Source organism: Poecilia reticulata, linkage group LG11 (assembly GCF_000633615.1).
Source record: "Poecilia reticulata strain Guanapo linkage group LG11, Guppy_female_1.0+MT, whole genome shotgun sequence".
NCBI lineage: Eukaryota > Metazoa > Chordata > Actinopteri > Cyprinodontiformes > Poeciliidae > Poecilia > Poecilia reticulata.
In genome coordinates, this window is record NC_024341.1 from 25031298 (window position 1) to 25050864 (window position 19567).

General features: G+C 38.4%; 4 protein-coding genes across 5 annotated transcripts in view; 2 read left to right on the forward strand and 2 right to left on the reverse strand.

Moving 5' to 3' along the window:
• rad21b (RAD21 cohesin complex component b) overlaps nucleotides 1-3223 on the reverse strand; it is an 8363-nt gene extending 5140 nt beyond the window's left edge. Inside the window, exons 1-4 of one of the 2 annotated variants that reach the window (XM_008422750.2) lie at nucleotides 3067-3223; nucleotides 1488-1688; nucleotides 406-535; nucleotides 198-297 (exon numbers count right to left, since the gene is read on the reverse strand). In XM_008422750.2, coding sequence (XP_008420972.1) covers nucleotides 198-297; nucleotides 406-535; nucleotides 1488-1631 — 374 coding nt within the window. In that variant the 5' untranslated portion in view covers nucleotides 1632-1688; nucleotides 3067-3223. Of the gene's footprint in view, nucleotides 1-197; nucleotides 298-405; nucleotides 536-1487; nucleotides 1689-3066 lie in introns of those variants that run through there. The other variant, XM_017307574.1, reaches the window with a different exon arrangement.
• Nucleotides 3224-6653: 3430 nt separating this feature from the next.
• Nucleotides 6654-8759, forward strand: aard (alanine and arginine rich domain containing protein). The gene is made up of 2 exons (XM_008422749.2): nucleotides 6654-7093; nucleotides 8235-8759. The coding sequence occupies exons 1-2, from the start codon at nucleotides 6878-6880 to the stop codon at nucleotides 8355-8357; spliced, it is 339 nt and encodes a 112-aa protein (XP_008420971.1). The 5' UTR covers nucleotides 6654-6877; the 3' UTR covers nucleotides 8358-8759.
• A 671-nt stretch (nucleotides 8760-9430) lies between these two features.
• Nucleotides 9431-13298, reverse strand: LOC103472888 (uncharacterized). Its single transcript, XM_008422747.2, has 2 exons — nucleotides 12480-13298; nucleotides 9431-9788 (listed from the first exon to the last, which is right to left on the reverse strand). The coding sequence occupies exons 1-2, from the start codon at nucleotides 12663-12665 to the stop codon at nucleotides 9552-9554; spliced, it is 423 nt and encodes a 140-aa protein (XP_008420969.1). The 5' UTR covers nucleotides 12666-13298; the 3' UTR covers nucleotides 9431-9551.
• A 2341-nt stretch (nucleotides 13299-15639) lies between these two features.
• Nucleotides 15640-19567, forward strand: part of slc30a8 (solute carrier family 30 member 8) — a 9972-nt gene continuing 6044 nt past the window's right edge. The window contains exons 1-3 of the mRNA XM_008422741.1: nucleotides 15640-16125; nucleotides 18461-18621; nucleotides 18963-19109. Of these exons, the coding sequence (XP_008420963.1) occupies nucleotides 16052-16125; nucleotides 18461-18621; nucleotides 18963-19109 (382 nt within the window). The 5' untranslated portion in view covers nucleotides 15640-16051. The remainder of the gene's footprint in view (nucleotides 16126-18460; nucleotides 18622-18962; nucleotides 19110-19567) is intronic.

Genomic DNA, 19567 nt, shown 5'->3' on the forward strand with positions numbered 1-19567 from the left:
GGATGGATGGATGGATGGATGGATGGATGGATGGATGGATGGATGGATGGATGGATGGATGGATGGATGGATGGATGGATGGATGGATGGATGGACGGACGGATGGATGGACAAACCAATATATGGATGGATGGACGGACGGATGGGCAGACCGACCGATGGTTGGATGATCTTGTCCTAGAACCCGGCGGACTCACTCTAGGTCTGGTAGCGGCTGGTCGAAGTCGTGAAACTCCTCCGGTAGCGTGATCGCGTTGTAAGCCGCCTCTCTGTTCTCCTCTGGAAGATCCACGACTCCTACACACCAAAAAAACCCAAAGTTTTGAAATGTGACGGCCGAGGAAACGCAGCACCTGAAGCTGTGACGTTACAGGAGGAAACCGATGGTAACACAAGATGGCGCACCTGGTCTGAACGCCATCTTGATCTTGATGAAAGCCTCGTTACAGTCAGCCAGCAGGTACTTTGCCTTTCTGTGGTAGATCCTCACCACACCCAGCAGCAGGTGTCCCGACGTCCGTAGAGCCATCTTCACCTGAGAAAAAAATACAGAAAAAACCCCAAAGTCATAAATAACAGAAACAAAAACCTTTTATTAACAGGCAAACATCGTGTTAGCAAAAACAAGAAGCAGTTTTCAAATCATTTCATTCAAAAAGTTATCAAAACCAACCTCAAACTCGACCTGGGGGGATAAATTGTTTTCAGATTTTTGTTTTTCGAAAATGTAATTTTTGGAAAAATATATATTTTTTCTTCCATCAATAACTGAACGATGTCAGAACACCGATGGCGGCCATCTTGTTTCACAAGCGTGTTGTACACCTTCTGTTTATTTGGACTTTGAATTCACATCAACTCTGTGACAAAATATTAGGGTCAGATTTGCATTTTTTATTATATTTTTACAATATTAAAGTTATAATATCATAAGAATTTGTTTGTAGTAATACAGGAATAAAGTCAAAATAATACAATAATAAACTGTTGATATTACAGAATAAAGTAATATTGAAAGAATGAAGTAATTTTAAGTGAACCCCAACATGGAAAATTAGCAAAAAAAGATTGATTATTAATTTGTTATTTTAAATTCTGCTACTTTATGACTATATTCTCGTAATTAAGCCCTAATACTCAGTATTGCGACTCACAGAATGGGTGATTGAAATAAAAGCCACTTTCTGAAGATATTTTCTGCCATTCTTTTTTTTTTAGAAAGCAATAAGCAAGAAAAAAATKGATTAAAATCGGATCTGGTATTTAAAAAATCTGAGATTTTATTTTTTTAGCCATATCGCCACCAGGGGGCAGCATCTGCCTTTGACATTGTTGTGGAGGAATTTGCTAACTTGACTGACAGAAAACATTCATCTTAAAGTAAAACTTCGAGTTGAGACCCAATTTTATACAAAATTTGAAACTACAGACAAAAGTCTTCCTTTAAGCCCATTATTGGCGTAATGAAGAGGCAATAAATAAATCACTTTTGGTGAGATGATGCTCTCCACGCTGCTCTCCAGGTTGCACTCAAACACATGAGCCTTGGTCAGCTTCTTGTCCCAGTGGGCCGCCAGCCAGATTTTGGCCAGCGGCCCACGTTTGCTGAGAACGAAGTGGGCATAAAACATCGTCTCAGCGCCGCCGCCGCCTCAGCACAGGGGGAAGGGGAGAGGGAGGCGCTGGGCCTGAAACAAAACGGACAGAAAAGCATGAGCAATACGAACATGTTTGACTGAATGGCTCAGGCTCTACAGTCACCTGATCACACATTTATTCCAAACTATTTGTGGAAAATTTGCCCTTTTCAAACAATATAAACAGTTATAAGCATTTTTCGAGAGAGCCTCAAATATTCAGATGTTCAGTTGTGGTCCTTAACCCACACAAATAATAATAATAATAATAATGATAATAATAATAATAATAATAATAATAATAATAATAATAATAATAATAATCATAATAATAATAATAATAATAATAATAATAATAATAATAATAATAATAATAATAATACTTTATTTGTATAGTTCATTTTTAAACAAATGTTGCAGACTGTTTTACATTGAAAACAAAATTAAAACAACACCATAAATGACACAAGATACATGAAAAGTGTACCATATCAACTAAAATGCATAACAACGCAAAGCATAATTAAATAATAGAAATACAAAAGAAATTTGAATATGAGAAGCCTTATTATAAGGAATTATCTGTATATACGATGCACATAAGACTTTTATTTATAAAATAAATAAAACATTTATTTATTAATTAATATTTTTTTATAAAATATTTATAAATATCTATATATACTGCTAAAAAAAATAAAGGGAACACTTAAGTGTTTACTTAAGTGTTTACTTTATTTTTTTGAGCAGTGTATTTTAAAATTAGTTTTATTAATATAAAAGCAAAAAACAAGCATGGATATGAAACCATAAACAGCTTCTCCTCTATTTTCCTTGTTCACATGACTTTATCCTGCCCTAAATAAACTAAAAAGAAATGGCGGTTAGACCCTGACGGAATCACTCCAAGAGCCACGACTGGTCCCCGAGCCACACTTTGAACACCACTGACTGAAAGCAGAACCCAACTACTGCATGTTCTTTCTTAAATCCTGAAAGTCCAACAATGATGTCACAATTACTTAATTCAGATCCGTATAATTTAGTAATTTCACATCCGTTTTTACCAAGAAAGGCCATTTGAGGTTGAAGCGTGTTGTGATTATATACTACAACCGCCTGCCATACCCTGTCAGGTGTGATGCACCTGCAGCAGTATGATGTAACCGCTGTGGCTGATCGTTGTTCTTCTCTAATGAAGGAACAAACGTGTCGATAAACGCGATTTCTGCGGACTTTTTGCTTGCGTCTTTCAAAAAAACTAAACTAAAATAAAAATAAATTGCTTCAACCGTAACAAATTTTAAATTGCACAAACCGTCGATGCTGCATCCCAACAGGTGACGATCCGCAGGGGCAAAACCCGAAGCGAGCGCGTCACAAGTCACACAGAAATCCCAGCAGCTCACATTGAACATTCATGACTCACCGTGCGGGATCGTATGTCCTTCTGCGCTTCTGTGGCGCCGTGCGGGTCTCCGCTGCGGGTCTCAGCCCTCCGCTCCTCCTGGAGGTGGAGCAGCCAAGATGGCGGCGCGTGGTGTTGTGCAGCGGGAACGCGGGTTGAAGCCTCCTCAGCATGCGGAGCGGTCCTGATGTGAGGGGGATGCAGGGAGGGATGCTGATCGCCATCATGCCCCCCAAAATCACTCCAAAAATATCAGCAACATGCACTGAAAAAAGAAAACAGTTAAAACAACTTTTAAAAAAAAGGAGTCGTCAAGTTACGTTCATCTTAGTAAATATGCAAAGTTTATTGAGTTGTCATGTGAAACAAATGTGAATAAAGTAAGTTTGAGGAACTTAGTTCAGTTATATGAGACCGTTTTTGTTTTTTAAGATGGAGCTCCGTTCTTTTTTTTTTTTCATTGTGGTAAAAATATCTGACATCACTGTAGATGACGCTTGATCCACTCTTTTTGCAAAATTTCTTTATTTCTGCCACATTTGAAGTTTTTTTTTACGTGAATGTCACATCATCTCAACCAGGTTTAAGTTCAGACTTTGACTAGACCTTTTTTGTCAGTCCAGTTATTATTATTATTATTATTATTATTATTATTATTATTATTATTATTATTATTATTATTATTACATTAGCGATAACAAAAACACATTTCTTGTTCTGTTTGTGTCATTCTGACGTGAAAAACCATCCAGATACTCGAGAAAACATGCAGAAAACCACGACTACATCCAGAGTGTTGTACCATTGCATGTTTGATCAAAGTTTTTTCATTTTTTTTCTTTTCTTGAGCTAATATGTCGACCATGTGACACTGAACAAACTCAGCTGACCGAACAGTGAGCCCTGCAGTCCCTCAGGCTGCTGCAACACATGCTAAATAATTGTGTTTAAAAAATGTGAGTAAAACTCGAAATACTTATATTAACTTTATTTTGTGGCATGGAAGAGATTTGGGAACCAGACACAATCTGTTCCAAAGCAAAGCATAGAAATATGGACATATAAATTGTGGGAAAAGGAACAATTGGCTGTTTAAAAAATAACAGCATCTGCATTTTACTTTAGAAACTGTAACATTTACTGTATAAACTGAAAAATACAACTGAACGTAAACTAATCATAAAATGGAAGTGGGAGTTGTTCACCACTAGAGGGCAGTAATGTCATTCAGTAGATAAAACATGACACTTGGGACAAAGAATAGTTTCTTATGCTGAGCTAATCTGAAAGATTATTGTAAAAAATGATCTAAATGATTTAATCCATTTGCTTAATTTATTTTTCCTCAAATGCCATTAAATAGGATCTTTCTGCACAGTGAAATGGACACAAATAGTTTGCAAACCTCTAATAAAAATGTGAAATAAATGTTCATGGAGCGTCGTCACTCAGTTGGTTTAATGTGTAAATATAAATACATGTTATTGTTTTAAGTAAATATTCTGTGGTTCCAATTTGTGTGTATTAATATTAACTGATCACATAATTTTTTTTTAATGTTTAAAAATGATGTTAAGCAAACGGAGATATAAAGTTAGGTGCAAATTCTCGTATGTTTCTTCTTTTTTTTTAATCCTAAAAAATTAATTCCAAAACTAAAGAACAACATGTTTTAATCAGAAGAGAAACTTTCCCAAACATTTTTCCAAATAAAACTTATGAAGTTTATACAGGAGTTTAATGTTAATGCATATAAGACAGCATAAAGAATAACCAGGGGAAATATGTAGCATTTCAAAAGGCACAGCAGATCTCCTGATGGATTAATCAAATCACAAACCTTTAATTAATATTAGACAGGTTGTCTTTACCTTTAGATGAAAATGCATTTGATGACTCTGACAGCGACCCGTTGAGTCGTCTGCAGAGGAAACGTTTCTCTCCATCTGAGGCTCAGCCGGCGTCGCTTGCGGCTGGTTTGCTGCTGTCATCGGCGTCACGCGTCGCCGCGCCGCCTTGACCTTTAGAGCTGACGACCTCCACCATCTTCTCACGCTTCACAGAACTCAACACAAACAGAACCGTAACTCACTTCTGATGAGCCCCGACAAGCAGCACACTGTAAAAACACAGAGTCTCACCAAGTAGTTGTGTCTGGTTTCTACTGTAAATATCTTAATACTTGTGAAAAAAGACAAAACTAACTTACGAGTAACTTTTCAGCAAGAAATGGGTGATTGTTTTAAGTTACTAATTCATTCATTTGAATGAAAAAAGCTAGTTGATCCGCTGGAAGATTATTTCACTTATGATTTGAAGGAAAATGTCTCGTTATAAGTGAAACAATCTGCCAGTAGCTCTGGAACCTTTATATATTTATTAAGGACTAATTGACTTAAAACGAGGCTCTATATCTTGCTGAACAGTTACTTGTAAGTTAGTTTTGTCTTATTTCAAGACAAAGTTTGTTTTATTGACTTAAAATAAAATAAACTGCAAAAGCACAAAATCTAAAAAGTATTTTGTTTAGTTTTATTGTGCAAATATCTTAGTTTTGTCTAATTTGGAAGTAAATAACTTACAAGTAACTTTTTAGCAAAACATAAAAGCTTGTTTTAAGTCAATAATTCCTTAATATTTATGAACAAGAACTTGTTTTATTTGCAGATTATTTCACTTGTAACAAGACATTTTCCCCTTAATGTAAGTGAAATAACCTACCAATGTGAAACGTATGTTTTTAATCAATATTAATACTATATTTAGTCAAAACAAGCTCCTTATATTACTGAAAAATTACTTGTAAGTTAGTTTTTACTTATTTTAAGCGTAATAAGCTATTTGCACTATAGAAACCAGACCAAAATAGTTGGTAAGATTTAGTTTGTTTTTTACAGTGTATGAACTTGTTTTACGTCAATAAAACAAGCTTTGTCTTGTTGAAATAAGACAAAACTTTGTACAAGTGACTTCTCAAGTAGGATAAGGAGTTTGTTTTAAGTGATATTGATTTAAAAAAACACTATTTCCACTGGTAAATTATTTCACTTACGACGAGACGTTTTCCCAAGCTGCAGGTGAAATAATACTTGGTAATATTTAGCGTTTTTGCAGTGCATCTGTCACACGTTACTGAGCATCTTTTTAATTTCTGGTTTCTCTTTCTGCTGCCGGACACACTGGAGGCCTTTCTCCTCTTTATGCAGGAGTCAGGACGGGGAAAAGCTGCTCACTGTTGCCAGATACCGTCCCACCGACCCAGAGGGGAATGGATTTAACTCCAGGACAAAAGGCCTGGTTATATTTCACCGCAGGACGGCCTTTGTGCCTCTGAATCAGCCAACACTGAGGCTGTGTTTGCTGCTCGCTCAACCTGTCCGTCCGCTATAATCTGAAGAGCAGGTCTTATTTAGGGAGACGCAGCAAAGAGAAGTCTACCGGGAGATGCGAAGGGGGGGGGTGATTGATTTTCTGCAGGTTTACACACAGGCCTTTCAGCTGAAAGAGAAAGCTCCATCGCTGCACATTTCTCACATCGGGGTTGTAAGGGGGCTGGATCTGCTGGGAAGGAGGAGGGTGTGGGGGGGTGGGGGGTGGCAGTGGTTGGAGGGGTCTTTTCAGCTCTTTCTGGAGGCAACAATAGTCTTTGTTCAAGATCTTCCACCATTCTTATTAGGGCTACCAAGAGGAGGGAGGTGCGAGGAGAAGGGTGTTTCTCCATAGTAACAATGACAAAACAAGCCAGTTCAGAGGGAGACACTCAAAACTCCAGCAGGAGAAGAAGGAGCAGGTCTCACTGTGCTGCAGAAAGTTTAGCAGAAGTTACCCAGGCATGGAGCGGGACAGCCACAGCGAGGACACGGTGTCCACCATGGTCCTGGAGAACGTCAAGAACAAACTGATGCACGCCTTCAGGGTGACCGCCGAGTCCAGAGCGGGTCAGAGGGAGGCCGGCGGCGGCGGCGGCATCGGGAGGAGCCAGCAGGCCAACGAGGAGCTGCGGCGGGCGCAGATAGATGGAGCTCTGACCTGGCTCCGGTCCGAACTGGTGAGACTTAACGCTTCCTTTCAGCACGGAAAACAGAATTTTTGAATTTTTGAAGTATTTCTGAATTTCAGTTTGAAAAGAAAAGAGTTAATTTGCTAAATGTGATCAAATTAAGTTTGTCAATCTTTCTTAACATGACTAATATGTAGGAGTGCACTGATTTATGAGCACTGATTTCCTTAATTCTGAGAGATCGGTGATCGGCTGATGCTTACATTTAATCCACTTCTCCAAAAGTATAAAAGGTGTCAAACTCAAGGCCCGGGGGCCAATTCTGGCCCGCCACAGCTTTTCATCTGGCCCTCTGGACTGCAGAGGGATGCATAAATAAAACATTTAAGATCACATTTGTGTGCTCAAGTATTATCTTATTAAATCAAAGAAGTTTTTCAGCTGTGTACTGCCAAATTACATCAATCAATATCTTCAGTTTTTTAGGAAATTTCTGCAGATATGGTCTGAAACATTGTTGTCTAAGTGTTTCTCGCCCCCACCAGAAGGTGGCAGTATGTTTACCAGCCCTATCTGATGTCGCGTTGTCATCCGACGTCGTTGTGGAAGTAACAAAAAGTCACTTTTACAGAAAAAGGCGTAAATGTCTCAAAATTCCTGGCAGATTTTACTACGTTGTCACCACAAAATCAGTGATTTTGATGGCAAAAAAAAAAATCCCTAAGATAATTGCAATATCCCAGAGGCTATTTTTTTTTATGAAACTTGAATACACAGTTGAAAAATCAACATATTTATCAATGTTCTGTACATTTTTAATCCACTTTGTCAAAAGCACACATATATTTCAATGTGTATTTAATGTTTTGTAGGATTTATTCATTTAATTAACCAAAAAATATATATATATATACTAATTGTTTAATTCAAAATTTCAAGTAAAATATTTATTAATGATTTTTTTATTTAAAAATGTCTTACTTCTCTTGCCAAATAGATCATTGATCACATTAAGTTTTTATGGCTAAATAAAGGTTTGTAAACACATATTTGTTTGTTTCATTATGTGTGTTTCCAGTTTTATTTAAGTGAATGCATTAATAAATCTTTACTCGGCCACTTATAAACACATCTAGTAGCGCCTGCTCCGGGCCTGGATGCACTCTGACCTCTGCCTGTTGTCGTGCAGCTGGAGATGCGTTCGCAGGACGTGCAGCTGGCTGAGACGCTGCTGGGGCTCAACACGGAGATCCAAAGACTGCGCAGGGAGAGCTTTGGGGGGCTGGAGGCGCAAGGGGACGACCAGCCATGAGCCAACCCCACGAGGATGCTTCTCATCTGGGAAGGACTTACAGCTGACGAAGGGAATCCGTGGAGCCAGAAGTAAAGAATCCGACACAACAGAGGAACGCTGAATGCATCGTTTGAACAGAGTAGAGATGCTACATGGACAGTAATGGAGGCAGACAGAGTAACCAGGGCTGCGTTCACACTGCAGCCTGAAGGGACCCTGTTCCGATTTTTTTGTCAAATCGGATTTTTTTATTTTATTTTGTTTAATTTAATTTAATTTTTTTGCCGTGGTCGTTCATACTTCCAAATAAATGCGACCTGAATGCGTTCTGCGGTGTGAACGGGCAACGACCTGAAAGTGTCCCGCATGCGCAGTAGAGGGCGCAATAGCGTCAGCGTTCTCAGTGTTCTGCCAGCCGCCATAAGAAGAAGAAGAGCTCAGTGTTTACAGAAGTAAACCCGGAGGCTAACGGTGGAGCGTATCGATTTTAAAGTTGTTGTCCAGCCGGAACCAGCATATTAACAACCTAATGCTAATTACAGTCCGTCATGGTTGTTTTTCTTCCCGCAAAATAGTAACATTTGTTGAGTGTCAGTGGCGTTCAGGTCGGATGGACGCGACCGGGACGTTAGGTCGCATTTGAATCGGATACGTATCGGATACCCGAGTGGACTGGGTCGCTTTCGAAAAGCATCTGACCTGTGTTGTTCAGACTGTCATGAAAAGATCAGATACAGGCCGCATTAAGGCAAAAAAATAAATAAAAATAAAATAAAAAATTGAATGGTTCGCTTCAGGCTGCAGTGTGAGCGCAGCCTAAAAGACGCTCTGCACTTCTGCAGGGTTCTTCTGATTCTGAACAGTAAAATCATAATGAATGTGAAGTTGAGGAACAATAAATAAATAAATAGTTAAAAGTATTTGTCCCAGCAGCTTTATTGAGCCAATTCACCCAGACTTTCCCTCTTTTATTCAGTCTCTTCTATACTATCATAATTTTAAATAGCAGTTTACAGAAACAAGGTTCTACAATCTCAGTCATTTTAGGCCACAACAGTCACACAAAAAACATGGCAACAACCGACCAGAGCTATCTTTTTCTCTTTTATTTTGCTTTGTTGGTTTAGGATGTGAGACAGATGAGACTTTCATGATTAAATGTTCTTTGTCACTTTTACAAAATGCAAGCTAACTGTGCACATATTTAGAAAATTAAGGCACAGAGCTTCTCCTGTGGGTCATTTTTCCAGCTGAATAAAAAGTTTGATTCATCTTCTGACGGAAGAATAAATTTCTGCTTCCTCCGTCGCTATCAGAGTCCCAGCAGCTGCCCTCTTCATCCGTGTCCTCCTCTTCCTCCTCGGACAGCTCCTGCTTCAGCTCCTGGATGCCAGAATGAAGCTCCATCAGCTGCCGGATCAGCGCTTGGTCCTGGGAACGCATCTCCATCTGAACATAAAACACATGTTTAGGTCAGACTTGTGGATTAAAAGCGGGGGAACTGGACTTCTTCTCAATCAAACTGACCATGTCCTTCCTGCGTTATTCCGCTCTAATAAAATCAAATCGTGGCTTTCTCCCGTTTACTCGGATTCCTTCCGGTGGAATTTCAACCTGGCCAATCAGCGAAGAGAAGAACTCGAGAACGATGACGTCGATTTTTTTGCGTTGTTTTGGAAATGTAGTCTGCTTGTAGTTTTAGCCAAAGACATAAATACGTATATGATGTCTATGGTTTTAGCAATAACAGCGGAGGAAGTGAACGAAGCCGTTCAGTTGATGTTGGCCTCTAATTACTGAAATATCATTAACAGCCATCTTGTTTGGATCGGCACTTTTTTCTTCTCACAGTGGATGATCGTTGCTTCTATGGAGCTAAATTGGAGCCATAAAGTTGGTCCAAAAGAAAAGAAAATTCAGTCTGAAAGAAAAAAAGATTTGAAACTGGAAAAAAAAATTTAAACTGGAAAAACAGGCCGCAAAACTGAAGAAAATGTTGAAAACTACTTTTTGAGTTCCAGATTTTTTTTTTTTTTTTTTTAGTTTCAAAACGTTTTAGTTTCTAGACAATTTTCAGTTTCAATTTTTTTCAATTGCAAATTTTGTCACTTTCAAAATAATTTTTCACTTTCAAATAATTCTTGTTCAGTTTCAAGCTATTTTTATATTTCAAAACTTTTTTTGGATTTTCAAACTTTTGTCAGTTTCAGAACTTTTATTCAGCTTCAACCTTTGCTATATTTCAAAACTTTTTTTTATTTTCAAACTTTATTCAGTTTCATGCTTTTTTCAGTTTCAATTTTCTTTCTTTTGAACAAACTTTATGGCCCCAATTTAACTACATAGAATTGTGGTCTAGTCTATTCCTGGTAAGCTTCATAGCGTTGAACTGGTGCATTACATACATCACGGACAAACGGTTTTTACCAGGCTTCGATGAAAATGTTTTTGTTTTTTGTTGGTGGATTTTCTGTGCAAACTGCAGCATTTGAACCATCTCTCCTTTCAAATGTAAATTTAACTTCTTCATCTAATTACATCCACTGTAAAATGCGATTTCCCGAGCTTCACCAAATCCAAGTTTGCTTTCAAGGATTCAGGAATGTCTTGAACAAAAACCCCGGCGGGCCGATCTGCATTTCTTTTCTGTGTTAATTACGGCTCTAGTCGCAGAGTCCGTGCTCCGGCTGAAAGATGCCGGTCTTATTGCCTTTGTCAGAAACTCAACGACTCACAGATGAAACATGAACTTTCCTAGTGGAGACGGGGGCCTGCTGGGCTCCAACTCATTATGCCAAACGCTGGTCCCTTTCACACTGTCACTGTGTGTGTGTGTGTGTGTGTGTGTGTGTGTGTGTGTGTGTGTGCGTGCGTGTGTGTGTGTGTGTGTGTGTGTGAGAGAGAGAGAGAAAGAGAGAAAGAGCTGCTGAGCAAAAAGACTCAATCAAGACGCTTCTTTGTTCCAAAGTTCTTTCACTTGCGGGGAAAATGAAGATCTTAGCATTTAAGCTGGATTTATGATTCAGATGTGCTGCGGGGATAAAGTTCTTCTCTTTTCCTTAGAGGCTAAATTGTAATTTGATCTAAATAATCTTGCTTTTCTCTCATCACAAAGGGTTTATTTATCTCATATGTCTTTTTTTTATCATAATGAGCCAAAATTTGAAGTCTAAACTTCTGTTAATGGCAGGATTTGGTAGCAACTGTAGTTACATTTACTTGGCTAACTTGGAAAAACTTCCTTTTAGGAGTATTTTAACTATATGCTTTACTTTTACTTGAGTAAAAGTATTAAGTACTCGCACTTCAGTGAAATTTCTGGATTGGGATTTAAAAACCGACTTGTTTTAACCAGAAATTCACCAGACACAGACACACACCTGCAGTTTGTGTTAAAGTTTCATAAGTTTTCTAACCACAGGTGTGTGTCCGTGTCTGGTGAATCTCTGACACCGAAATTCACCAGATCTTAATGTTTTTCATTAAGAGTGAGAGTAGCGATGCTTCATAATACAATTACTCAAGTAAGAGTAAAGAAGTAAATATTAAAAAGTCTACTCGTGCACTGAGTAACCGATGAAATGATCACTTAATATTTAAAAATTATATCATCAGACGGATCAAAATATAAGGTTAAGTGGAAATTTTGGTATTTAGAGGACAAAGATCACAATAATTTAAGTAACAAAACAAAAAAGATCTGGCAAAAGAAAAAATTTTCCAAATCAGTTTTTTTCCATAAAAACTTATGAAACTTTAACAAACACTGCAGGTGTCTGGTGAATTTTTGACTAAAATAAATTTATTTTTTCAGTGGATAGAAAATCCGGGTATTTTACTGAGTAGTAATATTTCAAAATAAAGTTACTCATGTAAAAGTAAAAAGTACAGCGTAGTAAAAAAAACCTAAAAGTACATTAGTCTAAAAAGTAACTTGAAACACGAACCAACATTTTAAAGTGTAACGGCGACACTTGGCAAAATAATGTTTCAGTGACTTTGTATTTTTGTGTATTTATGACGTAAAGCACTTTGGACGTCCTTGTTGCTGAAACCTACTATCCAGTTAAACTCGATTGATCGATCGAAGTAAATGTAACTGAGTAAATGTAACTCGTTACTCCGCAGCTCCGGTCTTACCAGCTCCGCTCGCAGCCAGGCCAGTGCGCTCCCAATGTCCCACCGGCTGCCGTCCCTTCCGGCCGTGTGCGCCCCTCTCAGGGGCCAGAAGTGGCGTAGTTTGGGTCTGTTCTCCCAAACTGCGCCATCATGAAAGGTTGAAGTATTGCAGGAGAAATCCCGCAGTCTGGTCAGGACCACGTCCATCACGCCAGTCCGGTGAACTCCTCAGCCGGTCTCCACCGGACGGTACTTATGAGGAAATCGCTCCCTTCTTTCTCTCTTCCAAACGTGACCCTTGCTAGTCCTTTTAGCCAAAAAGAAAAAAGCTAAATGTCGTCACCTCACAGGGAAATGTGACTGACGTCGATGCATTGTCCGGTTTTTATCGGATCCGCTCGACGATTAGCGGAGGACGTTGGTGGTTGCCATGACGACGGGGCTTGCGTATCTTCGGGGACAGAGGAAGGGCTTCTTCATTTAGCTTTCTTGTTTTTGTGAGGTAAATGTTAAGCACAGCCATGTGTGACTAACTGCTCCCATGCCACCGTCCTGCCTCTCCGCTGCCCGGGGCAACCCAGCGGCGGTCCGCTCGCTTTGGCAACCAAACACACACGACGTCTTTATCGGACCGGACGAACCGAAACAAGCGCCAGAAGCTATTTTTAGACTTCCACTGGTTCCACTTTTAGACATACAGAAAAGAGCAACTGAACCAACTTTCAAATAGAGTAAAAAAAACGACAACAAAAAAGACTAATTGTGTGAATGTGTCATGGTGTTAATGTTGCGCTTAAAACGGATGAGGATTTGTGACGTGCGATGACGTGTTAGGGTCATTGATCTGGTAATCTTAAGCCCATGCTGGCCTTCAACAACTATTAAGGGTCTGTTCCCAATATGGTTGTGACTTTGACATCAAATATAATGCTAAGAAAAGCAATGTTATGATTGTTAGAAGTAGGGCAGATAAGCATCTGATAACCCCTGACTTCTCTTTATCTGGCATTGTCCTCAACAGATGCAATGAAATTAAATATTTGGGACATTACATAACTGATGACCTGTCTGATGATTGTGACATTCGTAGGCAGTATTGTATGATGTATGCACAAGCTAATACTTTGGTCAGAAAGTTTAGTATGTGTTCATCCTCTGTGAGGATCAGCGCTGTGAAGATAGCTCTTTTTAAAGCTTTTTGCACTTCACTTTACACGGCCCACCATCTGTGGCGAAGATACAACAAAAGTAGCCGGCAAAAACTTTATGTGGCCTACAATGACGGCATGAGGCTCCTACTCAGAGTGCCTAGATGGAGCAGTGCTGGCCATATGTTTGTACATAATGATGTTCCCACATGTGCAGCTGTGCTCAGGAATCTCATGTATAGATGTATGTGTAGATTTTCTGTGTCATGCAATAATATAATTGCAATTTTAGTAAATCCTGTTTTTAGTACAGTGAGATTTTTCTCAAGATTGTGGAAACATTGGTGTCATCATTTATTTGTGACTCAGTGAATGTCATGTTTTTATTTTATTATTTTTCTCTTATTTTGTTTTTACCTTTTTTATGGACCTTTTTGGTCTGGAATAAAGATTGATTGATTGATTGAATATGGGACTATATTGCCTTCAAAACAACTCAGATATTTTTAGATTAGTGTGAAACACTTTCTAGATTAAAACCTGTAATTTTCTTAACCTTACAAGAAAAACAACTTTTGAGATTATTTTCAGAAAGTTTCTAGAAACAAATGGAAATCTCTGAGCTCTACAAATCGAACATTTGCAAGAATAAAACTGATATTTTTGAAAACATTTTGAGAAAGTTTTGACATTTCTGAACTCTGAAAGAAAAAAAAAAACCTCAAAATTTTCTGGAAATATCCTGGGAATTTTTAAGCCCCAAAAGTTGAAAGATTGTGAAATAAAAACTCTGAAATTTTTAGATTAATCTCATAAATCTTCCTGGAAAAATAAATAAATTCTGAGCTCCAAAGGCTGAAAATTTGCAAGAAAAGAACTCGAAATCTCGAGCTTAATTAAAAAAAAATTGTATCAAGCATTTCTAAAATCATTCTTACTCAGCTGCAAATGTGTTGGTCTGATCMTGCTATTTTTAAAATTAAAAAAAAAAGTTATCCTTATGTTGCCAGTTCCCCCGTTGTCTTCTATTCTTATTTTTGATGTTTTCATATTTTTACCTCAGTTTGTCTATGCTGTAGACACTTCCTCACTGAGGGGACAATAAATAACATTTCTTTTCTTTTCTATTCTATCTCATTTGAAAATATTAAATCATAACGGTTTCCTTTAGTATATAACTCAGTGTCGCCCTCTTGTGTTAATTTCGGGAACAAATGAGTTTCAGATGAGAGGTGACCAAACCAAACATTAACAAAATATTATATTACAGCATCAGCTGTTATCAGTCTTCACAATAAAGATTGTTGTTTGCACTTTGAATATTTTAATATTTATGGTGAAACGTCATATCAAGTGTTATTTTCAGTGTGTAAATCTGAGTAATTGACTGGACATATAGTTGAAATAGTTTCTATTTCTATTATATTCTGTTCTATTGTCAGAATAAATAAATAAGTGAATAGATTTATGGWCTGTGGTGAAATTGAAGCATTGTTTTAGGCCCCTGGTGGTTTGGAGGCTTAGTTGCTTAGTTTTGGGTGAGTGTGTTTCAAGATCAATCAATCAGTCAATCAACACTAGTTAATCACTCAATCAATGTTTGATTCAATGATTGAATCAAACATTGATTGAATAAGTCAATCAATGTCTCAGCTCCAGCTGATCAAAACCTAAATGTTTGTTTGAAAATCAGATTTAATTTAACTCATTTAAGTTTCTGTTCATCTTGTTTTGATCGCAATGAAAAGAAATGAATTACATTTCATGTTTATATTTCTCATTTCTGTTTATTATTTATAATTCTGGTGATTAATGATGCGCCCCCCAAACAAAAACAAGAAACACCTCAACTAAAATCCAAACATTTCGCAGCAGGAAAGCTGTTTTTTTTTTTGTTTGTTTGTTTTTCACAGAACAATACCCATGACTTCCACCAGCAGAGTTAATCTGAAATAAATTTGACTCCGGTTTGGGGATCCGCGGATGAACCATGTGATTCCGCACGAGGAATCCGCGGCACACGGCACTTCCAGCGGGTTGCGTAACCCCCGCAGTGTCGGCTGCTGCTGCTGCTGCGGGGCGCTGCGTGAAGCGGGCAGAGTTTGGGCCGCTGCCGCAATCACCAGTTTCTCCACTTTAAGAAAGAGTCAACTTAGTTGCACAAGTGTTTCCACTGGCTGTTTTTGTCGCAATGAGCTTTCAACTTCTGCATCCTCCCAACGTCGAACCGCCACCTCTCCCCACCCCCCTCCCTCTTCAGACGGGTTGCAATTTGCACACGGCTGCGTTGGTTATTTGCACTAATTATAATGTAGGATGGGTGCAAATATTCGCAATCGGCGTGTGGAGAACCAGCAAAGCTTCAGCCAGAGGAAAGCGGATCTGAATCTGTGAAAGGTTTTCTTTTGTCCACTGGAAATTGGTGTTTGATATTTTCCTCCAGTGATGTTCAAAAGCAAGGATCCAGAGCGACGGCACATTTTGGCAGAACACAGCAAAGCGTACTCCCTCCCGGGAAGGTGAGGCGAACTTTTATTTTGTATTGAATATCGGTGATTTCTACAAAGTAAAAACTGCAAAAAGAGGCGATTTCTCACTCGTTTTTAATTTTTATTTTCGTGTTCTACTAATGTGGGATCTGTGCGCAAACCTGCATTTAATTATCCTAAATTAGCTTATTGATCAACCGATTTATTCGATCACTTTTGATTAGGGGAAATTATCATTCAGATTTAAGGGCTGAGAGGTTGAGAGTTTTTTTTGTTTGTTTTTATTTTACATAATTGGTCATTTTAATTGTCTCAAACTCATAAAACTGTAATTAAGTCAATCTAATAAGCCTAAATATGGATACTTAATAGAAACAACTCTTTAAAATCTCTGAAAAATAAAGTTGCAATAACCAGATTTGGTAATATTGCACACCCTCTGACACATACTTTGCTTAAACACCTTCAGGTGAGGTAATTTGATTAATAAAGCACATTTTCAGCAACAAGGCGATCCAAAGTGCTTTACATGAGTTGGAAGAAGTACGAACACAATAACAAAAGAGAAGCTAGAGAAAAATAAGTATAAAAAGTTTACAAAGAGGTAAAAGTGTAGACTAGTGATGGGCTATGTGAATCCAGGCTTCGAGGCTTGTACCGAGTAAAAAGGGGGCGTGTCCGATGAAGCCCCGCTTCGAGGCTTGTGTTGTCTTGCTGAAAACCACGTGACTGSCAACAAACGAGGCCTCGCATTGCCTGGGTCACGTGACTGCTTCATTTTGCGTGTCGGTTTTCAAAATAAAAGCGCGATCAGCCGTGCTGCATCATGGGTATGTTGTCCTTTTGGTCTCGCATCAGAGGAGGATATTTATCTTCAGTGGCCAAAATAAAATGAACATTGACCAACATATTTGATGTGTATTGATGATGGCGCTCATTAAAATTTAATGTTTGTTATGCTTTTCTCAATTCTAGATTGTTTTTTTATAACTATATTTTTGTGGTTTTATGATGTAAATCTCTTTGAACTGCATTGTTGCTGAAATGTGCTACACAAGTAAACTTGGTGGATTGTCTGAAATGGATCCAGCAAGAGGAAAATCTCTGACATCTGGGAATACTTTGAGATGATCCTCACAATAAAATTCTTCTTGGATAACAATGATCAACCCCTCCACCTCCCAATTTCTTACCTTCTTACCCTCTTTATTTGTTGTCTGATTAGTAAAGATATATCAGTCTTGCACAGCAAAAACAGATTTAATGCTATTGCAGAACAAAAATTCAACATGTAGCCAAATATAAGGGATGAGAGCCAATTAGAAATCCCAGAAAAAGCGAACGCCCCAACAGGCATTGCACTCCCGAGACATTAAAACATCAAATGTCTTTATTGTCAAATCAGTCTGACATAAAAGAAAACCCAACACAACCACTGACATTCAACATAAACCAGGATTAGATTGGCTAAATCATTTTAATAATTAAAACATATGACGATTAAATATGGTTTCATTGATTCTCCTGTTACTAAATATAAGTTTGATTAAAACTTTGTGACAATATTGCATTTAGTAGTTTTTGGAAGTATGATCCACCTGCGTGACAAGTCTGTTACAGTTTCACCAGCAGATGTCACTAGTGAGCCATGAAGCATCGAGTACTGAACTTTTTTGCAAAGCAAAGGGCTGGAAAGGTTCATTGCTTCATGAGGCTTCATTTGCCCATCACACATAGACCACTTGCTGCAGTGTTGATTGTGCAGGAGGCTCTGCTAATGCTTTTCAAAGATATACAATTGTCACTGTACATCCGTTTGTGGCCATTTTCATGTGGGGAAACGTTGAGTTGGGGGCGTGGCCAGCAGCAGAATATTTGGATTTAAAGTGACAGGAGCCCCTAAAACGGCTCCTTCTATAAGGAGCTCAGAATAGGCAGAATTGAGCAAACTAAAATCTCAGTATCTAAGAATTATTTCTTTGTAAATAATTTCTTTTGTGTAGCTCTAGAAACCTTCTAACCTGTTTAAGGAAGCATATTAGATCTCCTTTAAACATGTTCTGTAGTCCTGAAATGCTGATTATAAATATTTTTCCCTGTCAACTTACCAAACTAGTCATCGACGTGTATAAAAATATATTTTGCACAAGGAGCCAACCTCGTTTCCCCTCATCAGTGTGGCAGAGGCTGGTGCAGGTTCAGGTGGGTTCAGAAGATCATTTCCATCACCAGTTGGACTCTCTGGACTTTTGGGGTTGTAGATTTTCCAGCGTTTTAATGAAATCGTCCCCATCTCTGTTTCTTGGGGATGAATTTATCTCAACCTTCTAACTTTCTGTAACATTGCATAGTATTCTGATTACAGTGTGCCAAACCATGAAGAACTGCAGAAGGATGGGACTTTCAAGCATTGCCACGACAACAGCTTTGCTCAGCAGGACCGAGAGACGGAGAAAAAAGTTGCCAGGAGGAGGTTGTACGTTGTTTCCATCGTCTGTCTGCTCTTCATGATAGGCGAGATTGCTGGTAAGTTATTTTTTTTAAATCCCTTTTCTTGCTTTATTAGTTTCATCCTAAGTCTTTCTCAGTGTTCTTTGACAATACTGGTTAATTTTGACCATTAGCTTTTGTCCTTTTGTTCTTTTTAACTCTGTTCTGTTCTCATTTTCTTTATTCAACTTTTCATTACATCTCCACCTCCTGTCTTTTCTCTTTCCTTTTCCTGCATTCTTCAAAAAAACAACTATTTTTACTCCAAAATGCCCAGTTAACACATGTAGAAGAGGTCAAATGCAACTGGAAGCATCAGAGTTACAAAATATTGATGCCAGACCCTTAGTAATTGTTAGAATGTCTCCTTTTTGCAGGAGGATATTTGGCAGGAAGCCTCGCGGTCATGACGGACGCGGCTCACCTTCTGACTGACCTAGCCAGCTTTGTCATTAGCTTGTTTTCCCTCTGGCTTTCATCTAAACCTGCCACACAAAGGCTCAACTACGGCTGGCATCGTGCAGGTACCGAGTCATAGGACGGGTCCAACAGCATCTGTTGCATTTATGCTTCCTTTCCAACAACATTTAGTTTGAAATCATTAATACAACACACTCTTTGTACATATGAAAACACAATTTTGAGACTATCATTTATTTCATTATCTACATGCCAACAATAGACCTTGTTGGTTGAATGACTACTGTTAAGGAAGAATTTTATATTACTGGTAAATTTAGCAAAACTCTGGCTCTGATACTTCCTTTTGATCCCGGGTTCTCTCGCGTGGCCACGTGCGGGGACAAAAACACAACAATGCGTGTTGACGTCACAGAATTACAGGATTTAATCCAATCAGAAGTAAATAMGATAATAAGTAAATAAGATAGTACAGGAAACTAAAGAAAGACAGATACAAACATTGTTACCTGAGACAAGAAGACAAAGAAATATCAAGGACGTCCTTGGAGAAAGAGCTGGT

Excerpts from the sequence above, each read along its gene's own strand:
- aard (XM_008422749.2), top strand. The coding sequence starts at position 6,878 with ATGGAGCGGGACAGCCACAGCGAGGACACGGTGTCCACCATGGTCCTG. Across the intron at positions 7,094-8,234 it reads CCTGGCTCCGGTCCGAACTG|CTGGAGATGCGTTCGCAGGA; the intron begins GTGAGACTTAAC and ends GTTGTCGTGCAG.
- LOC103472888 (XM_008422747.2), bottom strand. The coding sequence starts at position 12,665 with ATGGACGTGGTCCTGACCAGACTGCGGGATTTCTCCTGCAATACTTCA. Across the intron at positions 9,789-12,479 it reads CCTGGCTGCGAGCGGAGCTG|ATGGAGATGCGTTCCCAGGA; the intron begins GTAAGACCGGAG and ends TTTTATGTTCAG.